The sequence below is a fragment of the Cololabis saira genome, chromosome 14, assembly GCF_033807715.1.
Source record: "Cololabis saira isolate AMF1-May2022 chromosome 14, fColSai1.1, whole genome shotgun sequence".
Taxonomy (NCBI): domain Eukaryota; kingdom Metazoa; phylum Chordata; class Actinopteri; order Beloniformes; family Belonidae; genus Cololabis; species Cololabis saira.
In genome coordinates this window covers 14,057,884-14,077,878 of record NC_084600.1, presented here as the reverse complement: position 1 = coordinate 14,077,878, position 19,995 = coordinate 14,057,884, and the positions used below count along the sequence as shown (strand labels likewise).

The 19,995-nt window shown below is 40.0% G+C and overlaps 1 protein-coding gene across 3 annotated transcripts; it reads right to left on the bottom strand.

Moving 5' to 3' along the window:
* Positions 1-1,310: 1,310 nt before the first annotated feature.
* Positions 1,311-19,761, bottom strand: LOC133460286 (dixin-like). 3 transcript variants are annotated; one of them, XM_061740886.1, is made up of 21 exons: positions 19,577-19,761; positions 18,810-18,939; positions 18,093-18,218; positions 16,576-16,807; positions 15,362-15,463; positions 11,280-11,374; positions 11,102-11,202; positions 9,242-9,325; positions 8,897-8,950; positions 6,082-6,132; positions 5,898-6,002; positions 5,728-5,781; positions 5,527-5,598; positions 5,318-5,389; positions 5,161-5,205; positions 4,805-4,954; positions 4,126-4,189; positions 3,939-4,035; positions 3,626-3,734; positions 2,482-2,561; positions 1,311-2,395 (listed from the first exon to the last, which is right to left on the bottom strand). In XM_061740886.1, exons 1-21 carry the CDS (start codon positions 19,637-19,639, stop codon positions 2,386-2,388), a joined length of 1,896 nt encoding a protein of 631 aa, XP_061596870.1. In that variant the 5' UTR covers positions 19,640-19,761; the 3' UTR covers positions 1,311-2,385. The 3 variants fall into 3 exon arrangements, with proteins under 3 accessions (XP_061596870.1, XP_061596871.1, XP_061596873.1); XM_061740887.1 differs by having other exon boundaries at positions 11,280-11,368; XM_061740889.1 differs by lacking the exon at positions 5,161-5,205.
* Between the last annotated feature and the right edge of the window lie 234 nt (positions 19,762-19,995).

Genomic DNA, 19,995 nt, shown 5'->3' with positions numbered 1-19,995 from the left:
GAAAATAACATCAGTAAATAACAATAGGGGCATAAAAACTCAAATACCTACAGATACATAAGATACATAAAGTAAATGACAGCAATAAAACAGCATTCAGCATACAATAAAGTTCTCTAAACCAGAGAATAATGGGAACTAAAATTCTTGAAAAAGATGGCTACGATTATTTTTTTCCAAGGTTAGTTTTTCTAAGGGTAGAAATGCTGTGAGTTGATCTATGAAAGTCTTATAAGATGAAGGGGAATCGTTCTTCCAAAATAAAAGTATACATTTCTTTGCAAAGTAAGTGATCAAAATTAACATCCTGCATTTTTTGTTATCTAGTTGTAAATTATATGTGTCATTTAATAAATATAAACTACTGTTTAAATCACATTTTTTGTCCAGGACTGATAAGGTAAGGGAATGAGTTGAATTCCAATAACTTTGTAAATGGTCGCATTCCCAGAACATATGCATCGTTTAAGGTGTTGACTGAACCCTGACAGAGGAAACATTTCAAATCAAGGACTCTGTTCATGTGGATGTACCACTTAATCAAATGGAAATGAGTAATTAATTACCGGAAAATCCCAGTCAATTAAAAAAAAAATTACATAAAATAAAGACAGACAGCGGAGGGTTCATTAAAATGTAATAAAATATTAATAAAAATGAATATACACATGCTTCATAATAATTTGAACACTGACATCTGATTTAAAACAAATACTTGGGTTTTATTTCAAAATATTTCAAACATTTAACAAAGGCATTTTCTTTTCATTCATTGTCGTAAACATACAACATCCATATTTTGAAATAATAATAAAAATAAAATACAAATCAATAAACAACATAGATGTAAAATCACTATTTCACCAGCCAACTGTGCATCTTACAGTACTTGCAGTCGTGGCATCCAAGTGGAACCTCACTACTAAACACATATTCCTGTTGACTTTTAAGTGAAGGTAAATCATCGATCTGACGCTGGAAGATGGAAACGAAGCAAAAGGAGTCATGAGTGACACAAGAAATATTTACACCCACACATGCACACTATAAATAGTACAGAAGAGTATTAGGGCCACTTAAAAAAAATAAAAAGAATTCTGAGAAAAAAGTCAGAATTCTGACTTTAATCTCAGAATTCTGAGAAAAAAGTCAGAATTCTAGGCCACTAAAAAAAAAATAATAATAATTCTGAGAAAAAAGTCAGAATTCTGAGAAAAAAGGCAGAATTCTGACTTTAATCTCAGAATTCTGAGAAAAAAGTCAGAATTCTGACTTTTTTCTCAGAATTCTTTTTATTTTTTTTAAGTGGCCCTAATACTCTTCCGTAAAATAGAAAGACGACGTTTGTTGTGAAACAAAAGTCTCTTTCAAACTTTTAACATAAAACAGCATTTTTAGTATAAGCAGAAACATTCGCATCAACTCTCTTTCTACAAATATTCTGTATTTTAAAATAATTAAGGACATGGTGGAACATAATGTACAAAAAAATCTCAAGAGCTAGGACAGAAAGAGCACTGATTGTTTACATTTCTACGTGAACGTAAACGCTGAAGAACCCTTTCTGTCCTCCGACGGTGCTTCAGTTAGCAGACTGACGGTAAAATCCACATCTGGAATTAGGTCCTATTTAGTTTCAAATACATCTGTGGGTTTTACATCCTTCTGGTACAGTAAACATTCACCACTTCAACATTCTGTATGCAGCTAATGCAAAAACAACAAAAATGGCTGATGTTTTTGTCGATCAACATCATCAACATCATCCTGTTGGGCTGTGGAGAAACTTTGTGCATCACTTTCACTTATTCTTAATGACATTTTCTTTCCTTCCAACACCTTCATTATAGACATAGACTTATCTATGTGGTCAGTAAGTTGTCTCTTCTGCCTGGATATAATAAATACTGTAGTTTGGTTTACCTTCTCAGTATAAAACCACAGGACTGACGAAACACTGACAACTATGAAAAACATGCCTTTGAGACAGTTTGGTGGGAAGTTTGTTCTCAAGACATCGCTGATGGACCGGGTACGACAAACACTGAAACATGTCAAAAACCTTCAAGTAGAGGTAACAAACTGCTGTTGTGGTTTTTGATGTATTAATTCAAAATGATGACGTACTTGAGTCCAGTTTTGATGCTTCAGCCTGGCAGTGATAAAATAAAATAAAAAAATAACAAGGGTCTCTTTCATAAGGCACAGAGTTCTATAATATCCTGCAGAACAGTTGCAGATCTTCAGCTTGTAGTTGGGTTTGGGACCGACTGGTCCACCCAGCGCTGCTGGGGGGGTCTTTCATAGTCCCGGTCCACAGAAACGGTGCGGTTGTGCTCTTGAGCAGTTGATGTGCCTCTGGGATCACGGCCCCGCGGCCTGAACCTACAACGGCCTGAAACACAACAGGAAATCATCCCTCGTTACTCAGAGCCAGGATAAAAGAGCGGGAGACGGACGCGGGACGAAGCACGGCGTTACCTGTCCTCTCCACGGCTCTCCTCCAGCCAAGCCACGATTTTCCCCTCCCAGCCCGGAACGATGGCTCCATCCAGGAAAACCTGTGTGCAGACATGTAGACAAGCTCAAACTGTTGCTGAATAACTGTTAGAATAATTGAACATAAAGGCAAGCAATTGCCTTTAAGATAAGATAGTCCTTTATTGATCCCCAGAGGGGAAATTCGGTATGTGATTTATGTGATTTACATATAAACTAAGCTTGTTTGGTGTGTATGTACAACTCAAATTTGCAGTTTGTTTTGTAGAGAGGAGAAGTCAGATACGACTGCGGATGAAGCTATCGGTACAAAACAAGAACCGCTCCCCCAGTTGAAGATATACCGTGCTGTTTCAAGGTTAAGGAGGAGCAACATATACATCAAGTTGAAGATAAGGAGTTGTGTAAACGTGAAGAGTTGCAGCTTTTATAAGAATTTTACAATAAGAGTTTGTAAGAACTTTACAATAATTTATAAGTAATTTATAGGTATATTTATATTTATAAGTATAATTATATATATATATATATATATACATATATACATATATTATATTTATAAGTATAATTTACTTTACAATAATTTATAAGAATTTTACAATAAGAGTTTGTAAGAACTTTACAATAATTTATAAGTAATTTATATTTATATTTATAAGTATAATTATATATATATATATATATATATATATATATATATATATATATATATATATATATATATATATATATATATATTTATATTTATAAGTATAATTTACTTTACAATAATTTATAAGAATTTTACAATAATTTTAACTTTTACAATAAGAGCTGCAACTCTTATTGTAACTAGGAACCACCTTAAGGAAATAAAAAGAGAGGGGTCGGCAGAGTGCGCTTCAGAGCAGTAGGAGATTATAACTGAACAAATCTCTGTCCGTTCTCCTTGCAAGTAAAAATTTAACTTCTTGTCTTTCTCTCTTTTATATTATGTTTTGGATGTTCTAGGTTGTTTAAACCTGACAATAACAAATCCATCTCATCTCATAACAGGACAGTCTTTTAAATTGAGTACAGTCTTTTAAACAGGAATATAAAACAGTGTTTTATATTCCTGTTTCCAGTCACTCCAGCCCCCTCCTACCTCCTCTTTCACAGTCCCGAACTCGGGGTCCAGGGCCTTGAAGTGGTACTTGTAGTTCCCCTCTCGATCTACAGCAGCTTTAACATCCTTCAGGGTCACCTCCCCCAGCCTGCAAAATGTCAGCCGTTCATCACATCATCGTGTGACTTTTTACATTTAGTTTATCGTAGATTCTGCACACCAGACTTTATTCACGGGTTAGAAACATCAGTTGGACTGCTGAGTGTTAACAAGCGGCCAGAGTTTCTCATTCAGCATGAAAACAGCAGCATAAATGATCAACACACATCGACACACACACAGATGCTCTAACCTCTTTGGTATATTTATCATGGAAGGCGTTGGGGATTTTCCAGTGAAATAAAGGATTTTAGTAGAGGAGGGGGAGCCATTATGAGATTGACAATTTTCTGTAACGGGCAACAAAAAGACATTTCCAGTTAGTAAGAGCACAGGTATTGAGTGTATGAATGCAGCGGGGGGGGCGGTGAGCCTCTTACTCGTGGCGGGCCAGGAGTCCAGGTCTGTGTGCGGATCTCTGCGTCTCGGAGACTTCCCCCGTCCCTGCACACATTCACACAGACGGCCACAGCGGCGTTTAAATATCCACATTTTTGGAAGGAAAATAAATAAACCTGGTTTTAAACTGATCTATCAACAAATCAGGAGCTTAATTTTTCATAAAAGTCACCTGTTTTTAGGGCTGTGCGATTAATCGATTTTAAATCTAAATCGGATTTATTAATCACAATCGATGTTAAAAAAAGGAAAATCGATTTTCCTTTTTTGCAGCTGGCTGCATTACAGACAGAGCCCGTCTAGTCATCTTTGTTTGGTCAAGAAAATTGTAAATGTTGTCACTTTACTAAACTCAAGGAGGATTTACAGTATCTTTCAATTGCACTTCATTCCCAATAGGGAAATTTGTTTGCTATTTTTCTTTAAAAATAAAGATAAAATATTTGAATTTCAATATCAATTTATTCCATTGTCTTTTGTAGTTTTACCAAAAAAATTGAAATCGAAATCGAAAATCGGGTTTTCAGAGAAAAAAAATCGGGATTTTATTTTTGTCCAAAATCGCCCAGCCCTACCTGTTTTCCCACAAAAGAGCAAAAGAACATTCAGGTTGCTGTTTTTAGAGACGAGGACCCGTCAGTGGAAGTAAAGTCTGTGCACCTTCTGAGTGTGGACGACGTGCAGCCTGTCGATGAGCGACACGATGCCCTGCTCCAGCGTGTCCAGCGTGTGGTGCTGCGGGTCGTGGTCTCTCAGGTTGTTCCTCAGGCTCCTCAGTGCGTCTCGGAGCAGCTGAACCTCTTCTGCTTGCTAGAGAACAATCACACACATGCCAAGAGATTTCATCATGATGACACGTACACATTCATATGTCTTTTTATTTCAGTTTCATGCCATACACTGATACTGTTTCAAGCTTCTTTTTCTTTTATTCTCTATTTTTCTCAGCCATGTTCTGGCAGTTCTTGGGTTTCATGTGGAGGCTGAGAAGCATCAGCACTCGATACGATACTTACGCCTGCAGGAGCTGGATATCCATTGTTTTCCGGCCTGCTGGGAACCTGAGAGACAGGAGCTAACTTGGTTAGAGTGAAATGAATCTGCCGGCTCGAGGCGATCCGCTGCAGAGACTGGAGGTTACGACAGGAAGTCTCGGGACGGAGACGGCGGTACCTGTTGCAGATTTCTACTCAGTCGCTCCTGCAGCATGCTGGTTTTATGCTCCACCTCACTCTGCAGGTCAGTCTGTCAAAGAGACGTTCATTGGCTTGTGAAAACAAGCACGCTGATAACAATTAAAACATATTAAAGTGCTCGGCTTTGGAAAAGTGTTGGCATCAACAACTTTTAGACTGCTTGTTTAAATCGTTATTATTAAATACCTGAAGTTTCTGGCTTTCTTCAAGCTTGAGTTTGACCTGTTGAAGCAATCTGTCCTTCTGTCCGATGTCCTTCTGCACCCAAGCCGTCAAGGAGAAGGAATGGATTTATTAATTTAAACCTCACTTATTATACTGATGCTGATCCAAAGAGGTGATGAGGATTTAATTATAATCACAGGAATAAAATAAACCGGAGGTCACCTTGCTTTCCCCCCACAGCCTGTTGCACTCCTCCAGCTTCCACTGCAGCTCCGCCTGCGACACAAGTGGCATCACACAACTCAAACATCAAGGATCTGTGCATCAGACTCTTTTGAGATGTACTTAAATGAAATGTGTACATATGGAAGAGCCTGAACACATTTTTGTACATTCTGGTTGTTGAGTTCGTCCTTTGTCATGCTGGCACGGAGCAGCTCCTGCTTCATCTGCAGTATGGATCCTTCCTGAGAGCAGAGCCGCTGCTGCTGGGCGTCCTGCAGGCCGACAGAGTCAACGCCTCAACCTCTGACCTCTTAACCATGCAAGTGAAATACAGATGTGATGTTCTCCCACCTTGACTCCCTGCAGGGTCCTCATCTCCTCCTTGCAGCGCAGCAGCTCCCTCTAACGCAAACAGACAAACATAGTCGTTGAAAAAGTCAACAACAGAAGTTTATTCTTAATGACAAAACAAATGTATAATTTTTTCCCCCCTAAAACAGTGTCTCCAACCTGGGGTCCGGGCCCCCCCTGGGGGGGCACCAGAGATCTCTGGGGGGGCGCGAAACTTTGTCTGCTTTGAAATTATGCAGTTGTAAAAATTATATTAGCGAATGAATCATTCATAAGAAATAGTTAGGAATAATTTATGAATGTCTTGAATATTTTTTGTGTTTTTTTATACACTGGTGACAAACACAAGAAATGATTTCATTCCTTATTATTATATCATTACTTAACATTTAATCTACTCCAACAGGTTGTTAAAGGAAAAATGTTAAAAAAAATGTTGGTTTCATATTAAAAGAGACCTTTTTCAGAAATATTTTTATGTCCTTTTATGTCCTTTTGTGCGTATTTTATACATTGGTGACATTGGAGAAAAACAAAGTCATATGTATACAGAGTAAACCAAAGAGAAATGTATCAAAAAAACATAATTAAAGTTCATTTTTTTAATTAAAGACTATTTTGGTGCTAGTACGTACGGGTTGGGGGGCCTAGCTGGTCTTAGTCACAAGTAGGGGGGCTCCAAGGAAAAAAGGTTGGGAACCACTGCCCTAAAAGACAGTCTTTCAGTCTTTTTCAAGAGTTTACACCTCCCCGAAGGTTTTCATTGAATGTCTGTGACTAACTTTGATCTTAATACTAGAAAGAGAGAGAGTAATGTCTCCTTTCCAAGCATGAATGAACAGGTCTTAATAACACAGGTGAAGCAGCGTGAGACTGAACCTCTGAGCTCTGCTGCTTCTCTCACGCAGGGCGGCTTTATCTGAAATCTGTCTTAAATCCTCAAACTGCCTGCAAATATGAATTTAGACAAAAAGTACACCCAATAAACCCTGAAGGATGTTACTAGCGTACGAGAGAACATCGGGTATCCATTCAGCCCAGACTCACACAACACAGAGAGATAAATACTTTACAGGTGATTTTCTTCTAAAATACTTGAATTCACCTGAACTGAGGTACCATGACATCATCTCTGCGTTGAGACTCTGCCAGCAGGTTTTGAACGCTTGCGTGGCCTCAGATCTGCTAGACGTTGTAAATATGTCCCTGATTTAAGTTAAGTAAAGAAAATGTGTTGCCATAACTACGCAGATGACACACAGATCAATATAACCGCCTAAACCAGGAGAATGTAATCCAATTCAAACATTGATCAAATGCATCGATCAGATTAAAGAGTTGATGTGCCAGAATTGTATTCAGTTAAATTAAGACAAAAAGGAATAATGGAGATTGGAGCCAAAGAATAAAGATTAAACATCAGCAGCTTCAAGCAGTGAAGCTAAAACAAGGAACCGAGCCAGAAATCTGGGAGTGGTTCTGGACTCAGACCTGAACTTTAACAGCGTTATTAGCGAAGTCGGCCTGTTATCAGCTAGAGACCATGTTTAAAGGACTGATGTCTCAGCAGGAGTTAGAAGACCTGGTCCAGCTTTTATCTTCAGTAGACTGGACTACTGTAACGCTGGTCTCACGGGTCTAGAACCTCCATCAACCAGCTGCTGTTAGTCCAGAACCTGCTGCCGAGTCCTGAGACCAGGAGACCAGAGTCCTCACTGAGACCAGGAGACCAGAGTCCTCACTGAGACCAGGAGACCAGAGTCCTCACTGAGACCAGGAGACCAGAGTCCTCACTGAGACCAGGAGACCAGAGTCCTCACTGAGACCAGAGTCCTCACTGAGACCAGAGTCCTCACTGAGACCAGAGTCCTCACTGAGACCAGAGTCCTCACTGAGACCAGGAGACCAGAGTCCTCACTGAGACCAGGAGACAGCTTGTATGACCCTCACCTGTGGAACAAACTCCCACAATGCATCAGAGCTGCTGAAACTCTCAATTTAAGTCAAGGTTGGAAACCTTTTTATTTACTGCTGCATTTCAGTAATCTCCCACAATGCACAACCTTTATTTCTTACTTCTCATTTGTTTTATTCTTTTTAACTAATCTTAACTCATACATTTGTCTTTAATTTCTGATTTTAAACTCTTACTTTTTAATGTATTTTTAAGATATTCTGATGTAAAGCACTTTTAATTGTCCTCTACATGAAATGTGCTGCACAAATAAACCTCCCTGGCCTTATAGGCACAACATTGACTTGAATGAGGCACTGAAATGTGTCAGGTTAGTAAATCACAGAAGATATCGAAGCTGAAGCAACATGAGAAATTAGATGCGACTAGAAAACAATAGAATCACTTCTCAGAACGATGAAGCCTCTCGCTACCAAAGAGTCTGCAAACTTCTATCCAGGACGGCGTCAAAGACGAACCCAGATTTTGAAACTGGAAAAGAAAGGATCAATAACAAGGGTCCATCCTTCCTCAAGAGAAAGCTGCAACCTGACTGATGAAGAATATTATTTTTCAATAGTGAAGTTGAAGCCTCTATATTTTATGATGTTATACAAAGCCGGAGGAGGTTCAACAAATCAATGTTTGCTAGTTTTCACCGATCAGATGTTAAATTAAATAGTTCTGCAGCATAACTGGGATTTCTTTTCTCCCCAACCAAATAAAACAGCCAGACAGAGTCCAGATTTCTTACCATTTTTACCATGTATGCAGACAGATATTAATTTATGCCCCTTTATCAAAAGAAAGAAATGAGAGTATAAGAAGTTTGGAAAGTAAAAACACCAATTGTACATCTACCTTCAGCTCCCGGACCTCCTCCATGCTCTGATCCAAGCGACTGCGAGTGACGACCTGGAGAGGAGGGAAAGAAAAGGTGTGTGAGAGAATAGAGGGAAACTGATACCCATGTCCCCTTTACACACACGCACGCACGCGCACACACACACACACGCACACACACACACACACACACACACACACACACACACACACACACACACACACACACACACACACACACACACACACACACACACACACACACACACACACACACACACACACACACACGTAACCTGATTTGTGTTGAGTACAAAGAGAAGAGGAGAATGGAGACTGGTAGGAAGTGTAAATAAAAACTACCAGCTGCTGCTCGGCGTCTCCGTGGTCCAGAGTCAAAGACACATCCTGCTCGTCTTCGGGGAGGGAACCATTCAGCAGCAGAACCTGCAAAAACATAACATGTATATAATAGTTTGTACTCTGCATAACTGAGCTCACTGACATGCAACCAGTCCTAGCATGAGCGCTCCTGCCACTGACACCACTCGTAGTGCAGATGAATCCATCATGTACAATAAGAAAGCACTTAATCATACAGAAAAGATAATCTAATTAAAACTGATTTAAGAAAAGTATTAGTCTCTCTCAAAGCCCCCCCTCCCCCCCTAAAGTCAGCAATAACCCGGCCAAGCCAGCAGCATTAGTGCCAGGAGCTGAATGTGGGACTCCGGAGTAATGAACCTCCGTACTTGATGTACGAGGTTGGTATGCTTTTGTTACAAGCCAATTAATGTCATTTTTCAAACACTTCTTCGCAGTACGGTGCAGAGGAAGCTGAAGCGGCCCATTAGTACAACTAATAATATAATTAATGTAACATCTGTTGTTTCATTTCTGCTGGAATAAAAAGAAAATCCTGCAGATAAAAACCATGCGGTTCGGTTCTTCCTGGAGGTTGTGGAGCTGTTGGTGGTTTCTGAGGATGTCTACTGGGGTGGGAAGCATCGATAAAGGTTTGAGCCCAACTAAACCAGTTATCTAAACCAGCTCCTCTTTGATCATCTTATTAAGGAAAATAGTTTTTTTTTGTCATTATAAGGAAGTTGTTGTGCAGAGTTTGTCCACCTTGTGTTGCTATCAATCAATGGCACAAACTGTTTACCACGAGAAACTAGTCTATACATTATATATATACAGTGGTGGACAGTAACGGAGTAAATTTACTTGAGTACTGTACTTAAGTACATATCCAGAGGATTTGTACTTTACTTGAGTATTAGATTTCTTTGGTACTTATTATTCTTACTTGAATACATTTCCAAGACAAATATTTTTACTTTTACTCGAGTAAATTTCTAGGAAGGCTGAAAAGTACTCGTTACTTTCAGGTCTGCTCTTTTTTCTTCTTCCCTAAAATCCTATTGGACACAAGCTGTTTTTGTCAAAGGAGGAGACCTATCACAGTGCACGCTCTCCACTGGGATGTACGTAAAGCAGAAATACGTCAAGCCTCCTCAAAACGATACCGCCAAAGTAGCCTGCGTTTGTCAAGACAGAGCTGCAACAAGTCAAGACAGAGCTGCAACAATGGCTACGCCTGCGTCAGGAGAAGAAAGACAATCCGCTGAGTCGTCTGAGTCTTTTTGGTGTTTTTGGTGTTTCTGCAGGTTTTATATAACATTGTGGTTCTAAAAGCAGCACAACAGTGCAGCTGGTTTCAAAGAGTTAATTCTCAGAAACAATAGTTAAAAGATCCTTAAATTAATTTAGAAAAAATATAGTAATTTACTGATGTGGAAAATAAGAAATTTACTCTTACTCTTACTTTTACTTAAAGTAAATTTAAAAGCATTTACTTTTGGATACTTAAGTACCTTTAAAAGCAAGTACTTTTCTACTCTTACTCGAGTAATATTTTGACTGAGCTACTTTTACTTGTAACAGAGTAAATTTTGACCAGTAGTATTTGTACTCTTACTCAAGTACTGGGGTCAAGTACTCTGTCCACCTCTGTATATATATATATATATATATATATACACTCCTTTAACTTACTTACTTATCAGAGCACTTATCTAGAATTTGATGTTATAAGGTACAAGATAATCAATCACCATGTACAATTTCATGACCATGACAGTATTAGAAATAACTAAAAATAAGGAGTATGAATGTCGGTGTAGAGGAATGGAGGGTTGGGAGGATTCACTATGAACAAACCTGTAAAGCTGACACCATCTTTCGTGCCTCCTGCACCTCCTTCTCCAAAGTCTCACTGAAGGACTCGTCCCACGCCGGCTCCACGACGGAGAGAGACGACTCTGATGAACACAAAACACTGTTACAGAACCCAAGCGAGGACGTCCTGACGTTTACTAAAGATGTTAACGGGACCTACCGGTGCTGTCGTGCAGCTGGCAGTCAGGTGTCTGTCTGTCTGGGAAGCTGCTCAACTGAGCTTTAGGTGACGACACTGGAGTCTGGGCGCTAAGGCTCATGGAGGAGAAAACTTTGATTACTTAACTTCATCCAGAGAGGAATCGGTAGTTATGAGAAATGAAATCATTAAAAATAAATCCAGTTGGGTTAGGTTTCAACTTGTGGTAATAATGATGTAATAACAGTATTTTATTGTAAACTTTCCAAAGCTGACCCCGTCTATACTTGGTTAGAATCAACTTTGACGTGACGGTGAATCTCTTAAGGTTTTGCAGTGGTACGAATCCTCTGAGCTAAACTGCTCAGAGACCGACTGCCAGAAGCAGAAAACCTTTATCCCATTAATCTGCTGCCTCCATGATTCACTCCAGTGACTCAGCAAGGTCACATTCCACCTTAAGCCACATAAACTGCATAAAAAAGCAGTCTTCAAGATTTTCATTTAAAAAAATATCTGTCATATCACTAACACACATGTTTAGTTATGGTAATGCAACAGCAGCAGAACACACACACACACACACACACACACACACACACACACACACACACACACACACACACACACACACACACACACACACACACACACACACACACACACACACACACACACACACACACACACACACACACACACACACACACACACACACACACACACACACACACACATATATATATACTGTGTATATATATATATATACACACATACATACATACATACATACATTAAGGTAGCAGTATTGCCTTCAAAACTAGTGCGTTAACTATGAATCTTTATATAGTACACACTATATATTATACTGTTTCTATAGTATGTACTCACAGGTAAGTGCTTATACATCTGTATGCTTTTACTGAGGGCCGTTTATTTGTAATGACCATAATAACTATGATGACTAAAAATGATTACTATATCTCTGTGTGTCTGTGCTTAAGTTGGTATGCAATTATGTTTGTGGATGTGAGTGCATGTGTGCATGTTTAACGTATTTCAGATGATGTATGCATCTCTGATCTCTACCAATATTTATCCTGTGTTAGATTTGGCTGCTAGTGTATTATAAAACTGATTTCAGCACACTGACATTTCTGTGTAAATCCCTGCGGGGCAAGGGACCAAACTACTGTCCGTCTTAGACATTTTTCAGCATTATACGCCTCTAAAATCCTCTAAGATTAATATAACATAAAATCGCCCAATCGTGCATGAAAGAACAAACACAACTATTATTTACCGCACTGCTACCCTCAAAAAAACCTCAAAGGTGTCCAAAAAGCACAACAATTTTAAATCCAAACTGAAGAAAACTGTTTCCAACTGTTTCCCTTTAAAAGGGTCTGATAATAAAATTGATTACCCGTAATTATTTTTTCCTTCATTCATGGGTTAACAGATATTTTCCTTAATAGGGTTTGTGCATTTGTTTTAAACAATATTTCACAGAAACCTAGAGTAACCAAATGAACAGGACAAGGGAAACATATTTGCAACTGTTTAAAAATGTAGATGAAGTCATTTAAATAGCAAATTGACAGTATTTATGAATATCCTTTCTAGCTTTGTTGAACACTAAGAGCCACGGTCTCTGCTGCTGTTCACTTATGAGCGAGGGAGGGGTTTCATCACAATCACACACTGATGAACACGTGTGGGGCAACGTTGGCTCAAGGATTTGGCCCGGTGACATCTTAACCTATGGAGTCCAAGGCGACAAACTGCTCTACCTCTCCCCAACGGTGGAAATACAAAGGTCTCAGATCACACATTATTAGCTGTGATTGTTTCTTTTAACCTCTCAACTTCTAAATACCTTTTAATCCATTTAATTTCAGTACACATCTCAACTATATGCCTCTGAAAAGAACAGCATCACATGAAAAAAGGTCATTACAAACGCTAGTTTCAAAGTCTCCCCTCTCACTGCATTAAAGCCGTTGTAATGCTGATGCTAAAACCAGCATATACTCACAAAACCCAGATTCAGCACACGTGTCCTGATCTTACCATTTGATCTGCATCCCTCCCATAGCGGGCGTCCAGGGGGCCTGACGCTTCACCTCTGCACGTCTCCAGAGTCAGAAGCCCGACAAACTCAATCTGCAATTGTTCTTATTCTGACAAAAACCCTGCCCCTCGCTGGTCGGGCGTTACCGCGGCAACCGAGGCAGCAGACAACCAAAGCTGGAGACACTGGCAAGTTTGTTCTCACTTAAGGTGCCACACTGTATGTACTGTATCACACACGTCTCCAAATCCTCCACGACTCCAAATCTTTCTATCACTACACACATAAGTAAACTAAAATAAAAATAATTATAGGGATAGAAAGAGACAACATAACATGTGACTGGAAAATATGAGCACGGATAATTTTATTTTCACCGCCATCCGTCTGTTGTGCTGTATGTCTCTAAGCAAACAAACACAGATACATAGCAGATGATGCTTGCGTCTGATGACGCCTGCCTGACGGACCAGAGTCATATGCTCCGTCAGGCCGGGAGATACGAGCGCACACACTAATCAACCGCAGAATGTAATCTGCCGTCTGCAAAGTGTGGAAAAGTGATTGGTAGAAATGGCAGAAACTGAACTTAACTATGAGCTAAAAATAAAAGGTTCTCTCCAAATTAAGACAGCAGCAACCCCATCAGAATATTGAACATTTATTCTGTACAAAGAGACACAAAAGAGCTCTGTATGAACATGTGCGGGTTTACTTCAGGTCAGTGAGGCTATTAGCTGCAAACCATTTTAAATACATATTTTTAAAGTCAATGATTCTCTTTGTAAAAAGAGCTTCTGCGTAATAAAACCTGTTTACAGAGCCTGAAAAAACTCAATCATATGACCATTCTGTAATGAAATGCCTCAATCCTGATCCCAATATTCCAAATGTTTTTTTTTACTCTGCATTTTAATCTAAATATGCTCAATATACTATCAACTGTTTTAAATCAGTCAATTAACTAAAAGCCAGAAGTGGTTTAAAGTCAAACCTCTGGGTCTGTAAAACCATGAGCTGATGTAGATTCCCAAAGTTATTCTGCTGAACCTTAAAAAAAATCACCGCCTGTTTTCTAGTTTCTGTTTGTTAGCACAGACCAGCAGCCCACGCTTGTTTAAACTTTTATTTCCTCATCTTTGAGCTCAAGCATCAGGGATTTCTGGGGCTGAGGCCAACACCAGCCCCCACATCCAACACGCTAATGTCTGCTGCAGGGAATTTGTGTCTATTGTCTCTGACCTGGGCACTGAAGAACTCCCGTCACCACATAATCCTCTCGCCCCCACCTCTGCTCCCGCTTTCAGCCATTATTCCACTTTTTCACATTTTCAAAAGTGAGCAGTCAGTAGAGATGATTTTACATTTTTTACTTGACTTATATTTAATCCGAAGAATACATCTCTAGATATTTGTAACCTTCATTATGAGAATGTCCTCGACAAGGCGGGCAGCAAGCTCGATCAAAACAGCGGTAAGCATTTACACAAAACAATCTACAGATTGTATTTTCACGCAAATCCCTTCCTAACCAACAAATTTTCCTTTAGAATCTAGAAGGAAAAAAAACAACATTAAAGAGCCACTCTGGAGGGCCGCTCGGTGGCGCAGTGGGTTAAGCAGCGGCTCATATACTGAGGCTACAGTCCTCCTGCAGCGGTCGCAGGTTCGAATTCCGGCCTGCGCACCTTTGCTGCATGTCATCCCCGATCTCTCTCTCTACCCCCTTCCTATCTGCAACTTGAATAAAGCCCAAAAAAATCTTAAAAAAAAAAAAAAAGAGCCACTCTCGAGCCAGTCTTGTTAGTTCCTCCTGAGCTTCTGCAAAAACACTGAGAAGTTCACGGAGGTACGTCTCTGTCATTTAATTGCTTGTTCCACAGCTTCCACATTTGAAACTCAATCAAGATTCTGACAACATCCACATGGTCTTAACCAATTATGCATGCATGCATCCATGCATCCATCCATCCATCCATCCATCCATCCATCCATAACTAGATGCAAAAGCTATGCAAAAGCTAATCACCTGCTCAGCTCAGGGTCGTCCTGCTCGTCTGCTTTTCCTTTTTCATACTGCTTAACCAAGGCTCGGACACGCACGCTCTTTTCTCTATCCAGGCCCAGGCCACTGAAAGACAACACCAGAGAAATGCATTTAAGAGCAAAAACACAATGTTGGTAACAAATATGGCACTGAGCATCATTTCAGTTGAGGATGTAACTGATGCCCGGTGTTTGTCCACTAGAAGGCAGCAAAAATTGCATTTGACAAATCTGCAGTTTTAAACAGGTTTAAGGAAGGCAGATCAGCTGCACGCTCAAAAAGACTTAAATTGAGCAAGTCTTTAAAACAGCACCGTCAGTAATCTGTCATAATATATTATTTTACAAAAATCAGGTGATAAAAAAAGATGATGGTCTTTGGAAACTGACCACACACTTCTGTTTTCAGGCCGTGGCAAGGCAAGCTTATGTGTTTAGCACAGTTCAGCAACAAGGCAACTCAAGCGGCACACAGTGAAAACATTAAAAGTAGGAAAAACAAGATTAAGTTACAGTGCAGTGACATGATAAGGAAAAGTTAGACTTATGCTAGCCGGTTTAAATAATTCAGTCAAAGGCAGCTGCAAACAAATTTGTTTTTAAACCTCGATTTAAAGGTTAAAAAAAGGAAAAAGGAGTGTTTCAGTGTTCTTTTAGTTTTCTGGAAGTTAATTTCGGATCTGTGGAACATAAATGCTGAATGCTGCGTCTCTACATTTGTTTCTGATCTGGGGACACGGAGCAGACCTGGAGCAGACGACCTCAGAGGTCTGGACGGTTGCTATGGCAACAACAAGTCTGATGTGTTTTGGTCCTAAACCATTCAGGGATTTATAAACTTAACAGAAGTATTTTAAAGTCCATTCTCTGAGGTTCAGAGAAGCAGCGTAAGGACCTCAGAACTGGAGTGATGTGGTCCACTTTCTGGACTCGAGCAGCAGCACTGAATATAATACACCATCAACTTGCATCCACTCAACAACTGAGGTATTTGTCAAAATGGTCAGTCAACCTTTCTGTGGGAACAAAACTACCCTTAACAAGTGCAATGATAACACAGTTTCGCAGTTGTGACAGTTTACGACAAATGCATTCAGTATAACATACTGAGACAACTACCAACATGATCATAAATATGTACAATTTGACTCCCTGTGATGACGGTGATAGCTGTTGATATTGATGCCTGCTGCATACCTGTGGAAACGTGTGTTACGAGCAGGCAGCAAGGCATCCAGTCGAGCTGATGCAAGTGCAGCAGCCGCCCCTTGAGCCAGTGCAACAGTGGAGTGAGGGTTGTGGTTTAAGTTGCCTGTGGACAAGCTCCTCCCACGTCCTGCAGCAGCTCTGTGAGTGGCTGAAGGTTTGAAGTGGGCCGCCAGCGCCAGAATTATCCTCATTACGGACTTCAGATTACCATCAACAATATCTGAAACCATAAAAAGCATCATAGACAACAGGTCATAAATTCATGATAAGAAAGTAAATATCACTAACTAAATTGTTTGACAAATGGTCTCCAGTCAAAAACCGATTATTCCATTTTTAGAGGACAAGTGAGGAGAAAAGGAAAGGATTCTCCCCATGCCTTTTATCCTATGATTGCTTCATATCCAGATCAATAAATCACCTGCGGAAAACGCAAACATGCTTATCTGCAAGGGTCATGACATTAAGGATTGGGTAGATGGAATAATCATAAGATTCAGGTTTGTTATTTCCCAAAGTTAAAATATGTGACAAGAAGAGCAGAGAAGATACAGGTGATGTTAATCCACTTTGCTGTGGTGAATTAAGAAAATCAGGCTTAATACATCTACAACTAAAAGTGAACTGGCCTCAACCTGTAAAATATAAAGCATAGTTTTTGTGAATGACCCAACCAGATCCTAGAAGATGTTTAAAGTTAGATTTTTGCCTCCTGTACATGATTTACTTTATCACTTGATCTACTCTGCATAATAAGATTTTATTCATGTCTCATCTATTCAAAAAAGAGCAGATATGCATGTTTTCACCTTAATGTTGGGAATAGTTTTGTTTTTTCTAAGTGTTGCACCATAAAGAAAAGGCTTTGCACAGACCAAGTCATCAGTATCTGTCTGTGCTTCTTTCAGAAAACTACAACTGGTGTCAAACCTAAAGGGAGCTCCACTGAAATACAATGTCACAACAATAAAGACACCCATTTAAAACCTAACAGCTCTGACTAGTCAGAACATGGACTTTCATCCTGTCAGGCTCCTGGAGTCTGACGGTGGTCCTGGGGATAATGCGATCTGGTTTATTCCAGTGTATCCTGCACAATTAAAAGCAGAGGTTTTGAACTCTCCTTTCAGCTCTGAAACTGTTGCTGAGCAGCTTTTGTGAAGTGTGTAACTGGGGTGAGAGGACTGCTGTGTCCACCCACCGAAGAAACAGTAATGCAAAAGACACTAGATGTCAAAGTAGGCAGGACATAAGACCCCCGAGCAGGAACCAATGAAGAAAAAAAAACACTGTGAAGAGAAACTCACTTTAAACTTTTGACTGACTTCCTCAGCCGGGGGTTTCTCCGTTTTGGCTGAGCGGTGTACAGTATTTTAAATTTTTGTATAAACACAGAGTTCCTACAAGCTTACGGTTTTATCTCAGAAACCAGAAGACATACGAACACCTACTCCTGAAGTAAAGAGAATGACGGAGAGAGAACCCCGGCGGTGTTCTTAATTTACCTCTGGCGGAAATGTGCGGCATGCGTATGCGTCTGGAGGAAATGAACCGCAACACTTCCTCCACATTCTTCCTGCTCTCCTCTTTGTTTTGAGGAGGCACATATACTCCTTCCAGCACCTCCCCAGCTGCCAGAAAGAAAGACATTGAAACGAGGGAAACAACATGAGCAACATATAACAGGTGCAAATTGCAGACAATCTTAAACTCTTTCTTCCCCCAAGCTGTTGCTCTGATGAACTCTCATCTCTCATAGAGTCTCAGAGTAATCAACCACTGTGCAATAATAATAATAATAACCACAATCAGACGCTGTAACAATACACCTTTCAATAACCATGTCTACCTCATACTGCTGCACCTTTCACTTTTTTTTATTGTATATATGTTAATAAGAGCCATTTGTCTATTTACTGTTTGCTACTATTTAAATCTGGGTCGGGTGAGCGAAATAACCAGAGTCAAATACCCTCTCTGGCATGTTCAAACTTGGCCAATAAAAATTATTCTGATTCTGATCCGAGAGAAGATTTGAAGGAAAAGGTCTCAGGCAGAGTTAAATGTAATTCTACTGATGTTTTTCTTAATAACTGGCAGATAGATACAAACAGGACTTTTTTTTAAAAACATTTCCCCCTTGCCTTCCCTCCAAAATGACGACAGCATGTTGTGTGTGTGTGTGTGTGTGTGTGTGTGTGTGTGTGTGTGTGTGTGTTTACCAACTATCTCTATGAGTTGGACAAGCACAACCCCGTCCTGCAGATCCCGCCTGAGGTCTGCGATGGGCTTCAGCCCCGGCTTCCTCCTGAGCTGAGAGTTCACCCAGGAAACATATGCTGCCAGCTGCTGCTGCAAGTCGTCAATCAGAGGCACAAATCCAACACACCACAGACAAAAACACATGTACAAAAGCAAGGATTAGTGATGGGGGCTACATGCAGCTCAGACAAACGAGAGCCTTTGTTTATTATTCTGGGAATGGGGGGTTGGGTGGGAGGGTCACCCTATTGTCCCCCTGTCCATTTACAATTTTAATTTAGATAAAGTGAATCACTCATTTAATTTCCTGTTCACAGTAACGAGGTTCATTATTCTGCACGGTTCAGCCCACCTCCGCCGGTGTGTCACGTGACAGCCCACCTCCGCCGGTGCGTCACGTGACAGCCCGTCGTCCGGGAAACCGCACAAAGAACGCTCACATTTTGTACACAACGATGTAAATTGCATTTTTTACATTACCTGCTTTTTTGTGTGAGTGTGTTTTTTTTATTCTTTAATTGCTGCCCTGAAGAAATTGGTTACTTTTAATTGCTTATGACAAATCGCTAAACTTTATTTGAAATTTGATGTTAGCTGAACGCATCGTTTTGACATTTAATTGCACAGTCCACTAATTGATATCAAATTTAAACTCGTTCTGCTAGCTTTTTTATATAGTTTAAATTTTTTACGAAGGTTAACACCATAAAGGACGAGTAAACGTTACCTCATTGTAGCCGCCGTGAAGAACCTCATCCAGCAAACTTCCCCTTGAGAGTGAAGCGATCATGTTTTAACTCGAAACCCCATTTAAAGAGGTTGGATGCTGTGGTTGACACCCCAATATTAACCTGTGCAGCAGGCGAGCCGTCAGCGTCAACAAACTAGGAGGAATGATGCACCGGAGTTTCTGTTACCGTTACTCTGCAGCACGCTGCAGTCAGACGCTCCGAGCTTCCGGTTTCAAAATAAAACACTTGACTAAGACTTCCGGTGTTGTGCAGTTGACGGAATCTGCCGCAGAGCGGTTTTATTTTGATATACTCTGAGTAGGAAAAATGTAATCATGTTTAACTTTGCACAGACAGGATTTTCTTATTTACAAATTGTTTTATAATTGTGACGCATGAGCGCAAATTGTTTAAT

Coding starts and splice junctions, on each gene's coding strand:
- LOC133460286 (XM_061740886.1), bottom strand. CDS start 19,639: ATGATCGCTTCACTCTCAAGGGGAAGTTTGCTGGATGAGGTTCTTCAC. Junction 9,326..11,101: donor AGATGGTGTCAGCTTTACAG/GTTTGTTCATAG, acceptor ATGTTTTTGCAG/GTTCTGCTGCTGAATGGTTC. Junction 5,782..5,897: donor ACGAACTCAACAACCAGAAT/GTACAAAAATGT, acceptor CTTGTGTCGCAG/GCGGAGCTGCAGTGGAAGCT.